Below are 13805 nucleotides of genomic sequence, written 5' to 3'. Positions count from 1 at the left end.
GGCGGGGCGCGGCGGGGCGCGGAGCCCACCCCCATCACCTGTTACCTCCGCTCCCCAGGTTGCCTGAAGTTCCCCGGCGGCGCCCGGCAGGACGGGGAGCGCCGCGGCTCCGGCTCGCAGGGACCCTACAGTGGCTGCCGCAGCATGGGCTGGCTCAGGGGGATTGCCTTGCTTTCCTTGGGAGTATTACTAGCAGGAAGAGTGAACTGCCAGCATGTGAAGAATAACGTGCCGAGGCTCAAATTATCCTACAAAGGTAAGTCTGTTGTTCTCTCTTATTCTCCGTTTTCCTCCAAAGCTCTCCTCCTCGCCCCGCCGCTCCCCCCCGCTCCCCCCCGTCCTCCCGGGCTTTCCTTATCGTCCGTCCAGCGGGGGAAATTGGCATTAGGAGAAATCGCTGGAAAGACACTTAACGAGCCGCTCCGGGCTACGGTCGGTACCACGCAGTTTAAACGCAGACAAAGAAGAGTTAGTTGCGTTTGCAGACGAGGACTCCGGATCGTGCTGAGCCGTGGAAGAGGATTTTTTTTTTTTTTTTTTCAGTCTGGTGCTATTTCACCGGACTTTAAAACGATGAGACGTGCTTGGCCACCCAGCGAATCTCTCCCGGGCTGGGCATGCGGCGCAGCCACGGTACCAGACCCGTTTCAAACGGCATGGCATAGAGGAAGATTTATATTTTCTTTTTTTTTAGGCACGAAGTGGTTAATTTTCAAGTCATGAATATTCAGTTCGTACAAATCTGACAATCAGATGCCTAACATAAGCAGTAGATGGTGGCTTTGCCAAGGAACTATAAACTGAAAGGAACAGATCAGTCCAGAAAAGGAGGAAAAAGGCTGTTATGCACTAGAAAATACTGCCCGTGGATGTTTAATGCAGTGCAGTTTATGTGAACTGGCGTTGTTTTTGACATAGTCTGATGTAGTTCATTAGAGATCACAGGGAAGGTGTAACTGAAGAAAGAGAGCCGTGAGATTACGTTTACGTTTGAAATTGTGTAATGCCACTCACGCTGCAATTGTCAGCAATTAACTTTTGTATAATACTGCCGGTACTAAAGGAAGACTCTGAAGTAGGCAGAGTCTTTTCTTTATCAGCATAGTTCCTCTCTGAGTACATTTTCAGAAGAATTCACCGAATCTAGAGAAGGTGCAACTGGGAAAGAAGTTTGAAATGTAGGAGCTCTGGAGTGTATTCTTAGAAGGGAGATCCATACATCTATGTGTATACACATGTCTCTCTGAAGAGCTGCCTTCTCGTAATTCTCAGGTTATTAAAGGTTGAGGGAAGGAGCAGCAGCTGCGGTTCTGAAAGAAGGGAGGAAAAGTAACACACTGCTTCTACAGTGGGGAAAAAAGAGAACATGCATGTGCATGCCTGGTCATAGATGTCAATCTCAGTTTACAGTATAGTGTCAATACACCTCTTGCCAGTAGAAATATGTTTTCCAATTTTCTTCATCTTTCTCGTGCTGCAAATGAGAGGGGGAAGAGTCCTCTCTGATACAAGGCAGATGTCATTTTCGCACTCCAGATGAAAAACAAAAATTAAACACCTGCAAAACTTGGATGCACTGTATGAAATAAATGCGTGTGCAGGGTTATTAAAGAACACATATATGCATATATGTGTGTGTTTAAACTTGAAAAGATATGTGTGAAAAGAACAGTTTAAGGGGTTCAGAATCTGTTCATTTGGTTTTCATAAGAAAAGCCACTTGTATGTAACACAAAATTGATTATTTTGAATAATGGAGCCTGAAGAAAGCTTCTATCTTAACTACATGTTATATGTCAAAAAACTCATTAAAAACCTCTTAATTGCTTCCAAACTTTTACAAACATACTGAAACTCAGATTAGTATATAGAAGCATAAATGCTATAAAAATATCCTGTAGAGGGGTTTAATGGCTAATTAATGATTGTTTATTTTTTTTCACCCTTTTAAAGTTTATTGATGGCTCAAGTCTGCTACCCCTGCTCATACTGACTAAATTCACAGAAACTAATTTCAAAGGATGGCCATATCTGACTGATAGTAATTTTCTTTTTTTCTTTTTTTTTTTGGTTGTTTTCTTTTTTTCACCCCACTGGTACTGTATTCCTATACAGTTTAGCAACATTTTGCTACTCTGCTGATTGGTTGTTTTCCAGTTCTGCTCTTGCTGGGAGCAAGGGTCTCACATTTTCATTTTTTAAATACATCAGACATCAAATTTTAATATACAGTGAATCCTACATGAGCAAAACAGGAAACTGAAAGGAACATTGAAACTGTTTTTATAATTGGCTGATCCTTGTAAAAAGAAAATGAGTTCAAATGCTAGGCAACCCTATTTCCTATCTAGTGAAGAAAGTAAATGCATAGTTGATTCAAAGCAAGTTGAAGTCTGAAGACCTACAGGAATTCACACTCTGGCCTTTGATTCATAAGCATACTTAATCACATATTTGACTTAAAACATGTGTAACCCTAAAAATAAGATCAGACTACTCATGTGCTTGATGTTAAGTACCAGTGTAAATGCTTGGCCAGGTCAAGAGGAGCGTGTTGCCTGTGCTGCTGCATTGATCCCTAGGTATGGGGATGTCATTATTAGTCAGGGAAAACTAAGCCTTATCAGGTGGTGCCTTTCCAGACAAATTTTGCTTCCAGCACAGTATTCTATGCACAGATCAATGTTAACACCTTGCGTAGGAACAGCTTTAAGACCTGTAGGTATTGAAAATATGTCTTTTAGGCACTGACTGAATACCTTACATGCTAATATGTGTCTCTCACCGTATACCTCACTGCTGTATGATTCACCTCTGTTCAAACTGCTTGCAAGTGCTAGGAAAAGAAGCTACCCAGTTGCTTACCCATTCTGCCGCTCCATGAAGAGCTGTGGTTGAGTAAAATAAACTTATGATATTGCAAATAAATATGCAGGGTGAAAAGAATGACCCAAGTGACTTCTTTTTTCAGTGACTGTCGTTGTGCTTTCTGTTAACATTCATGCTTGTTTTTTTGCCTAAACAAATAGCTTGGAGCTAATTGTCAGTGCTTTATTTCAAAAGAAAAGCAAGGATGTATTTTAACTTCTTGTTTTTCTCAACTAATTAGGTGTCAAACACGGTTAAAAAGCTTAGGCGTTTTCTTTAAAAGTTAGCGAAATGAGTCATGAAGGGTTAAATCCCTGCCAACCTTGATTTCCTATGGTCACTTGTTTTCAAAGGTCCAGTATTAGCTCTGCCATTTCCCAGGCTGCTGGACAGAAGTTTCGGTGAACTGCTATTCTTGCTTCCTCTTAACTTCTTGTCACTCAGTCTGGCAGAAGATTAGAAGCATCCTACGGGGCATGTTACGGATAGGAAGAGGAAAAGAAAGTGTATAAATGCATATATTAAGGCCACATCTGCGGGCTGAAAACGTTCTTTCTGTTTATTGTAAAACAGAGTTCTGGTTATTTGGTTTATATCACCTTGATTTTGGTGGCATATTAAAGGAAGGAAATCTGAGGAGAGCACTAGGGAAATCCTTGTCCAGCTGAAATCTATGGTGAAACTCCTGTTCAGTAGCATCAGAGTTTTGCTCCGTGCATTTTAAAGTTTCCAAGCATTTTCATCTTAGTGCATGGATTGGAAAGGTTTTGCACAGACGATATTTATCTTCTTATTTCAGTCAAAAGGAATTAATATGATTAAAGGCCTGATCCAAAGTTCATTGAAGTCAGTAAGTTCTGGATCATAGCCTAAATGTGGTAAAACCAGCTATAAATCTGAAAGCTCAGTTGAGACTGTCAACCTCTGAGCTCCTCTTTTTGTGTCCTTCAAAGACTTTGTGTCCCTTTTGTAAAGTAACAAGAAATGTCATTGTTGATATGTTGGAAGTAAAGGAATCTTTCCTTAAAGAATGTAGGAGATTTTGTTGTTGTTGTTTGTTTTTTTGTTGTTGTTTTTTTTTTTTTAATCTCATTGGCTTCAGTTTTGGTGTCAGTGGTAAGTCTCTGTGTTGTGTCACTAGGTCACAGATTCTGTTCAGGAAACTTCTATTGAGCACATAGTTCTCAGAAGGATGGTGATCAAGTTGAGTGTGCAAAGTTTAAAACAATAAATATAGGCTTAACTCCAGATGGATTTCTTGTACCGTTTATTGTTTCCTATTTTCTTTTGCTGTCCTCTGTAGGGAGGTAACGGCACAAACAGAGATGGAACCAGCTACAGTAACCTTTGAATATAAACATATAAGCCCAAAGAAAGAGAGAGTTTCCATTAGTGATTCCTTGATTTACAGATTTTTTCTAAGGCAACCCCAATGAGTAAATCTTGTGAACCCAACTTTCTCAAATCCATCTGTCGCGTCCTATTTGTCTATTGAAAATTACTAAATGCTGTAAGTATGTTTTGTAAGAGTACATGTGTGGTTCTCCTTTGTTATTGTTGCTCAATTGGATACATATTACTTGAGAATAAGTAACTGGAAAAGCATTGCACACAGATTTAGCTCTATTACTCCCTGGCTCCGATTCAAGCCATATTAAAAATAAGTGTCTTGTTTAAAGTTGCAGTGATAGTGAGAACTACTCCATCCTTGATGTGCAGTTGGTTTACAATTTTATAGGATGTATTTTTATACGGATGGAGTCCTGGCCCTAGTGAAAGCAACGGCAAAACTTCTGTCCGTTTCAATTTGTCCAACACGCCATGACGAGGGAGGAATGACACTGCACTGCATTACCTGTATGTATGGTAGTGTAAATATGATACCTGGTTTGTAGTTTGTTGACCCAGTCTGGTTGTCATTGATGACCTGCCGGTGGGTTTGATTGTGGTTTTTCCTTTCCATCAAACTCTATAACTCACAATTCAATACGTCCACAAATATTGGGAAAGCAGGACAAAGTGGGAGAAGGAAATGGGGAGAGAAATATTGGCAAGGGAGCCTGTCTCTCTTGAGTTGGGACAAGTATTACAGTTTGTCTCAGATTTCAAGGTATCTGCTTAAAAAAACTTTTGCTTAAACTATCTTGTAAGAGTACTGTGTGAGGGAAAAGCCTCTCTAGCGTGCCTGAAAAGGAGAGAAGGGCAGCCCAGACTTAGAAAGAAGACTGTGAAAGAAGGCAAACTGGTAATGTTTGCAGTCTAGGCACAGGTTTGTGACACTCTTCAGCTTCCACCGTTCCTGACGGCATTTCTGCACGGCTCCGGCACTCTCGGACCTCACCGTTCAGTCAGTGCAGGAGGCTGGGAGGCAGTGAAGATGTCAGATGCAGCCACAGCCTCTTCAGCCTTTTTTGTGCCCCCAAAGGATGAGCCCTTCAGAAAAGATCTGTGTGTTGGTCTTTCTAACATTGGTTGAGTGAGGTCTTCACGAGACCTGAGAACTGTCAGGGGAGATGGTAGGACTACCCTGCCTGCCTCTGACGTGCCCCACAGGCTGACAGGAGGGAGAAGCTGATGAAGGAAGTGCCTAAGCACAGATCTTGCCTATATAGGGAAATTTTTAGCTAGCTAATTAGGGCCTGAGACAGGCAGTGTAATTGGAACAAGGAGGGTGAAAACCTAGCCCAACATTTTCATTTTGTGTTTCCAACTTTCCCATTTAATTCCAGTGGAAAAAGTGGTTTCTGAATTACAGACCCTCCCTTTTCTGAGAAGCTGGAGTTCTCTATAATTATTTGTGCCGTATGGTTTGCAAATGACTGAATTATTCATGGAAGGTGCCGTATTGACAGCAGTGGAAACTCTGCTCTTTTGCTGTGGACAAGGTGTGCAGAGTTTACTTTTACTGTTTGTTACAGCATCTTTAAAATTCTGACTGACCTAGTGAGGAATTTAAACATCTGTAGTTTCACTGAGCTCAGGGAATCTACTGATATGTGAAGTCTGCCTTAAAATTTACTTCTGTGCTGGAAGATTTTGATCAGGACTGAAGTACCTATCTGTTTGCTTAGGGTTTATTCAGGTGTGTATTTATTCCACAAGGTTAAGCAAAACAATATTTAAAATAAGAAACCCAGTCTTTGCAGGTTGCTACAATGTAAATGGATTATTTATGATAATCTCTCCTGTGTGTGGTGCCTCTGTATGTACAGAAAGCATTTACATGGAGTTCCATCTGAGAGGAAACCACTAAATGATTTGTGTTTTTAACTCTTTTTGCTTGGAAGTGTTTTTCAGTTTTTATTTAATGCATTGCTATACTCTGATCCTTTTAATATGATTTTGGTTTGCCTAATCACTGGTTCAGCATGCAGCCTTTAATGCCCACAGCTGCTATTAGAAAGACATCTTTTTTATTTACTTCCTCTGGCCCACAGGCTTTTCCTCTCATGTGCATACCTGGAACATTGCAATGGAAGCACAAGCAATACAAAGTTGCTCCAATATTTTGAACATTTTCTACATCAGCTGGAGCCTGATTTGACCCTAGTGCACTCTGAAGCAAAATCACACCTTCACCTGAGGCAGTGGCTAAGTGACTGAGAAGAAAACAAATCCTTCTAAGTGGTGTCAATAGTTGTGACATTTTCCAGTTGTCTGAAAGCTAAAAAGGGTAAAATTTTCTTCAGGCTCCCCCGTACTTATTTTTAAGTAAATGTGTGGGGTGGACCCTGGCAGCTCTATGTCAAACTTTTAAATGGAAGTTCTGTAGCTTGTCCTGGTGCTCTTGTTAATTAAGGTTACATGTGAAAGTAGCTGCTGGTGTTGTGCTGATGCTGGTGGGCGATTCAGCGAATTCCTTCCCTTGCAGGATTAAAGCTCCCTTCAGGAATGTCTGCAAGTTCACGGTCCTCCCACGTATAGCCTTCATATAGGTTAGCTGCTCTCTTCCAGGAACAGCTGTGGATGGTGAGAATAACTGTGGGGATAGTACATTTACTTGACTTTTCCTGTTTTTTTCCAAGTGGGATAGTGCCCCAACGTACAAGAGAGAAAAGGATGGCCACAGCTGTTGAGAGCATCAGGAATCTCAAGAGCGCTGTAGCCTTTCTCCTGCGCCACAGGAGGTTCTCTATGGTGTTTTTCTCTTTCTTTTTGACTGACATAGTCAGCCACATTAGGCTTTTTTCACTGTCAATGGAAGGAGAGGTACCTCCAGAGAGCTAATCTTGGGTTAGGCAGACTGAATGAGACTTTAAGGGTGCTCATCGCTTTTCAGTGACTGTAAAAGGAATTAAGCTCCTTGTTCATTCATTTAGTTTCCTTCTTTCTGGGAAGGTATCAAAAGAAGGTACCAATTAAATGCTGTGGAAGAACTTAGGCTGCATTCTGATCCAAAGCATCCTAATTTAAGAAACTGTCTCCTGCGTATAGGAGTATTTAAAGTTGTGTAAAAATCCAACCGATTAAACTTCTGTATGCCCTCGGTGTCTGTGATCTTGAGGTCACCTGTAACTCTTATCTAAATTTGCACCAAACTTGCAGTTATAGTAAGAAATATACCGTACCACTACATTCTTCACATTCTTAAAACAATTACCGAACTTACATTTCCCATGTCTCTCCTCCTTAATAAGCTCATCCCAAATCCAGTGACACATGCTGGAAGTGACTGTCTGGGGCTGCAGAGCTTTACTAATTTAATAGCTTAATCATTCAGAGCTTTCAATAAGCTGTTCCCTGACCAGCTCTGTTACTTTCTGAATGTTTCTACACTTTAAAAAAAAAAAAGTATTCAAGACTCAATTTCATATTGCATAGTTTGCAAATAAAAATACATATGCATATATGCAGCTCAGAGGACAGGTGCCTCGACTCTGATTCTTCCCTTTTTCACCTGAACAATTTCAATAGTGAGAGCAGGATGAAACCTAATTTAGGTTAATTTCTAAAAAATCTAAATAGACTTACAGTTTGGGGGATTCTTTTCTCACTTTGGGGATTACAGATTCCCCTTGAGCTAGACACATCTACAGCAATCCGTGAAACGTGTGAGCACTAGTCTACTTTGTGTCACATCTAGTTTTCGTCCTTTGCTGTTTGATAGCCAAACGCAGTAAAGTCAGAAGTTTTTGCCATTCTTCTAATGTTTTAAAGTTGTTTGACATTTGTTGGGCCGCCTGCTTATCTCTCCAGCTGGATGTTGCAGAAACTTTAGAAGCGAGCAGTCAAATAAAATTCTCATCTCTTATAAATATTTTTGTGCAAAGTTGGGATCTTGTGGGGAACAATCTGAGGAATGAAGTAGTTATTTGCTTTCATCTAACTTGTGGAAGGAGGAAAAAGAAGGCTCTCCTTTACTCTCCACTTTAATGAAGCAAAGCTCATGTTGGTTCTGACGGCCCCTCTTGGCTCCTTTTGAAATTCCAGCCTTGTGTGAGAAAAGGACACAAAAAAGCTCTGTGAGATAATTTAAAGGATTTAGAGCTGCCTTTCAAGGGGGAGGGGTTGGTGGCCTTTTCTAGAGGCAACAGACGATAAATACAGCTCACAAGCATCCAAAAGAGCTGCAGAGAGTGCAGGGTACAGCTTTCATCACCAGCTGACACTGGAATGGCAATAGCTATCCTTTGCTAGACACGGATCCCATGCCTGGCCAAGTCATAGAGTGAGGTCTCTTAAGATGAAGTGGAGATTCCAGGGTGTTAATATTACTTTTAATTCCTTCATGGATATCCCAGTGCAACTTTACTACTTTTGCATGTACAGGTGAAATGGTTCTGACTCCTGATGAAGCTCTTTTTCTCAAAACCCCGGGGTCACATCAGTGATGATAAGTGTTGCTCTGTAGTATCTGTAGGCCAGCTAGGTCTCATCTCCATCATGCCAGGTCCTGTACAAGGTCTCCATTCTGCTAGGCCCATGTGGTAAATGCCAGTCCCTGTTGAGTGATAGGAGGGACAACAGAAACCATGCCTGGGGATCTGGGAAAGAAAACTTTATCTTCCAGATTGCGGGTTTTTTTATCATATTCCCTTCTACTACAGCAGATGTATGGCTGTATCAAAACTTCTTGCTCTGATGGCCTTGCAGACAACAATATAAATGCATTCCTGAGCTACCTGCAAATTGCATAGTTAGGAAATCGCTTTATTTCTGAAGTGCTGCTCTTCCAAGACCTGCCGGTGTCTATCCACCGAGACCACTATGTTCAGATGTACAGGAGGGTATGATAACATTTTCAAAGAGCTCTAGTTGGCACTTCTCTGAAATGTCCTAAACATCAGTGAAACAGTATTTGCAGGATGTTGGCCGTGCGTTTATCAGTATGGTAAACCTCCATCCATATTGCTGTTCTAAATATGTATCCTCAGTTGTTTGTACTCTAGCCATAAAAACTGACCTCCAACAAATAGGCAAGCAAGATTTCATCTCAAGTGAAAAGATTTAGGAATTTGTTAAATTTGAAAGAAAATTCCTCATAGCTCTTTTTAAAGGAGTGCTATGAAATAAAGTAATAATAATAATATATGTTGAAAAATTTTTCTCTGCAGCCTGGAATATTGAGATCAAGATTAACATAAATTTCTAATTCTACTTTTTCAGATTTTGTTTCCATCTATGATGGAACTGTAATCTAAGGGGTATTGAACTTCTTTTATCTGGCACCCTTTTACAATTTTGTGTCTTTCATCATTCTTTCAACTCCCACTGGAACTCACATTCTTTACTGGACAACAGTCACACAAATTAGGAAAGTTTTGTTATCCTCCCCTACAAATGGAGATTGGAGGTTAACAGAAAGCCAACATCACAGCTGATGATACACAGGAAGTTTGTACTGTAATAGGAATCAAAGAAAGTACCGTAAATGTGAAATCCTATTAATTCTTTGGCACTTCTGTGTCAGCTTCTTCACCTGCAAAGTGGTATTAAGTGATCTCATGAGGAATTGCTCGAGGTCAGAGACTTGCCATGGTTATTCAGAGCTGTATCCTACTCTCAGAATAATCCCATTAATGTGTATATTCAAAGTTCAGTCAGAACTTATTTTTGGTCAACATACAAAGGCCTTACAGGTACTTTAAAGTGATTATAATAATTATATTCACAGCTGTGTACCCCTGTGACATGAAACACATGCCTATTATCCAGAAAGCATATCTAATTTAATTCAATTTGGATGTTCCTGTTGGTTCTATACAGGAGCCCTTCACAATGTTTTTTGGAGTATCCGCCTCTATTTCACACTAAACACACTGTGAAGGTGATTACAGGTGACTCTGGAGAAGAAGAGCCTTTGTGTTTAGTCTTTGCAATACTGTCTGCCAAAGGTGTGCTTGCAAGATCCCTGCCTATTTCTCTGACTTTAAGCTAGGCTTCGGTTTTTTTTTTTCAATCAGCTGACAATCATATTTAAAAATTAAGATGGAGTTAAAAAATATAATTTTTTTCTTGTGCTTATCAGACAAAATTAAACACCTCACTTGCTCCCCTTTCCACCCAGTCTGAACATACCTTACCAGTCCACTGGTGTTTAATACTCCTCTGCCCCTACAAGTGTACATGTTTTCCTTCCCAACAGATTCTGGACACAAACCTTCTATTTCTTAATGCACACAGCCCTTTTTGTGACTTTTCATACCCAAAATGCTTCCCAACCTTCTCCAAGATGAGGGCAGCCTTTCTTAGCCACTTGGGCAAATATTCAGTAATCAGTTCAGTCAGTTATAATTGCCTATCATTTGTGACTCGCTCACTGGAAAACTGTTGCTTGACAGCCCTAGTTCAAACCTAATAATGAGGATTAACTGCTATAATAAATTCAGAAGTGGAATACTAGATCTCTGTAAGATTCACATCCTCATTCCTAAAATAAGTGAGAAAGCACCTGTTCCCTTCATGAGCCTGGCCTACGTGAAAATAAAATTGGTTGTTCATATATTCCACATACCTTAAATGCAGCACTTAAATATTACTTCAGTGAATTAACTCAAGGATTTTTTTTCCTTTGCTTTTATACTTCCTCATATCACTTACATGATGTAATGTTTGCTTTGAATGACATTTTTTTCCATAATAAAGTACCAGTTTTCATGCCAGTTATCAAGAAATACAGGGCAAATACAAGATTTTGTATTATTTTGGTGTACCTTTGAACTTCAGGGACACGTTTGTAGGTTGACTTGTTAGACTACAGTGTCTTACTTGACCACGTGCTACATAGTTTTCTGACAGTTTTGCTGGTGCTAGAAGAGCTAAGTTCAATTCCTGAGGCTGGCAAACAGTCCAACAGAGACCAACGTAAAAGGTTCTGTTTAATGGAGTAAAGAAACTTTTTCATTTGTCGTCAAAGAGACCAGTATCAAGTCTCATGTGTATTATTATTCTATATTAGAAATCTTAAGCTATCATCAATTATTCTGGTGTAAATCAAGTATAACTTCATTAAATGATTGTGACTGCAGTGATGCATGTTTAGACCACTGATACTGCTAATTGACATTGCACCAAAGGGACTGAGGACAAGACCGAGCAATGCAACTTCTAGTTTTTGAACACAATGTTAATAGCTGAGACCATAACCATCCTTTTTAAGGTCATTTCTCATAACTGCCACTCTCTTAAAAACTTTTTCTATCAGCATGTAGGAATATGACAAACATTGAATTTGGTTTCACTGTAGGTTCACCCCCATTACTATGCATAGAAACTATTTTACCTTATGCCAGACATATGGAAGTGATCAATGTATGTAAATTATGTGAGAAGAGGTGAAATACAGCTTTTTAGACTAGGAAGTGTGTACTTATTTCTGGTTATAAGACACTGAAACCACACCAGAAAAGGAGACTTTAGGTCTTAAGACAAGTTTTCCTTTAAAATAACAACTGGCGAGTGAATAGAATAGCAATGATTTTTTATAATCACCATGAAAGCACAATATTGTCCTGAGCTGAACCACTAAGTCAGGTCTCTCGGACACCAGAGTTAAAGAGGCAATTGCTTGCATGTGTGGGGCCAGACCGTGAACCTGTTCTGTGCAGAGGTGAACTGTTCTGGGACCCACTTACGAGTGAGTACATACTATGGGCAAGTGCTCAGTAGTACAAGTCAAGTTTCTTCAAACCTGGAGTTTAACAGGCAGGGCCAGTTTAACTGTCTGCTATTAATTTTTCTCCCCTGATGTCATGCTGTGCCCATGGTGCAATGATTTGAACCTAGCCTAAAAATCAAGGGGTTTGAGGGGCTGAGTTATTTTGTTGGGTTCTGAGTGACCAAGGGAGGAAAAAGCGAGAGCTTAAGTCAGCGCTGTCTTACAAATAGTTTGTAAAACTACTGTCCCCCAGCTGGTCTCTAAGAAATCAATACTTATTTTGTGACCAAAATGCATTCACAGTGCTCCCAAAATTTTCCATTCCAAGAAAGTTAGATTTTTTTTTTTTTTTTTCCATATTCAGTATTGCAGAGTAAGAAGCTAATCTAGAGTCTGGCAGGGCTTTATTCTAAGGCATTGTCATATCTTTCATTCTGAGTTGAAAAATGGACAGATCACTGGGTTTCATAAATGTGTGGAGAAGCTGTCAAAGCTTATCTTTGCATGTGAATGGTCAGCTGAGGTAGGAAGGGAGATATGTAAATAATTCTCTAGCTAGCTCCTTGCAAAGATCATTGCATTTCAAAGTGCTGTGAAAAGCAGCACTATAAAACTTTAACCTATTCACAGGTATGGAAACTCCCATACCTTAAATAGATCTGCTGTAATAATGCCTGCTTGGGGAAAAATGAATCTTAAAGAGCAATATCAGGTCTCCCGCTACTATACATTTTCTACTTCTTTTAATATTTCAGAAAAGATAAGCTAAAAAAGCTACCCTCCCTCCCCCCCGAAAAAAAAAAAGTGAAGGAAAAAAAAAAGCACAAGATCTAAGCAGTAAGCAGATGTAGACTTTCATTGAAAGTCCATCAGACAAGTGTGATAGGAGTGGGAGAAACATAAAGGATTTGAGTATTATTCTGAATTATGTCAGTGTCTGACCCAGGAGGCACCCAAAATAATCATTACTTTAATCTTCCTCACAAACTGCTCGGCATTTCACTATTCTGGTCCGCTGTCCTACTTAAGTACATGCTCAACTGGGTAGAATGCGTGAATGCTTTAGTTTAAAACTAAATGTATCCTTCAAAAGATACAGTTCTTCATGCATCCAAAAAGGTGAAAAAGTGAAAGTAAACAGTAGAAAAATGAGGAACTTAGAGTAAAATCAAAATCTTAATAGGCTCTGAGCCAGACAATTTTCTACATGTTTTATTGTAGCTCCTGTCTGCTTAGATAGAATTGGCATGTGTATATATGGAGAGAGAAAGATTTACTAAGCCATTTATGCCTGAAACAGCTCCAAAAGCAGTGATTAGGCAGGCACAAGGACTAGAAAATATTTCCAAAGTAAAGTTCACCTCCAGAGGTGATGTGGATTATGTACCTACCCCTTAATCATGAGATAACATGGGGCTGTTGCTGTAGTTTGCCAATATAATTTACCCTGATATTGTTTTGTAGTTTCCATCTACTTACCTCAAAATACCATGATGTATTTCATTCAAGCTCCATAATTCAGTAAATATCTTGTGTTACCCCAGTAATCATTTACAGCACACATTTTCTTTCTCAAAAAGCTTCTGCTTCTGGTTACATTGTGGTGAAAAGAACTTGCAGAGACAAAGTTAAATGTTATTTCATTCACTGAATTTATAAAGGACAATTATTCAAAGGCTCTGGGATTTGCTCAATCGCACTAATATTCCTGCAATGAAATGTGATTTGTCTCGGTATTTACCAGGAGATTAAAAACAAAAAAAAGGACTGATCTTACAAACTCCTGCTCACATGAGTAGTCCCATTGATTTCAATGTACATGGCACTCGCAGTGTGAAGT

At 39.8% G+C, this 13805-nt stretch overlaps 1 protein-coding gene across 1 annotated transcript in view; it reads left to right on the top strand.

Annotated features, from left to right (window-relative positions):
* Positions 1 to 13805, top strand: part of SEMA3A (sema domain, immunoglobulin domain (Ig), short basic domain, secreted, (semaphorin) 3A) — a 167542-nt gene that overhangs the window by 418 nt on the left and 153319 nt on the right. Inside the window, exon 2 of the mRNA XM_010580947.1 lies at positions 59 to 256. Coding sequence (XP_010579249.1) covers positions 59 to 256 — 198 coding nt within the window. The remainder of the gene's footprint in view (positions 1 to 58; positions 257 to 13805) is intronic.

Source organism: Haliaeetus leucocephalus, unplaced genomic scaffold, assembly GCF_000737465.1.
Source record: "Haliaeetus leucocephalus isolate CR32 unplaced genomic scaffold, Haliaeetus_leucocephalus-4.0 Scaffold751, whole genome shotgun sequence".
In the NCBI taxonomy this organism is placed as follows: domain Eukaryota; kingdom Metazoa; phylum Chordata; class Aves; order Accipitriformes; family Accipitridae; genus Haliaeetus; species Haliaeetus leucocephalus.
The sequence above is the reverse complement of the archived record's forward strand: the minus strand, read 5'-3'. Positions and strand labels throughout refer to the sequence as shown.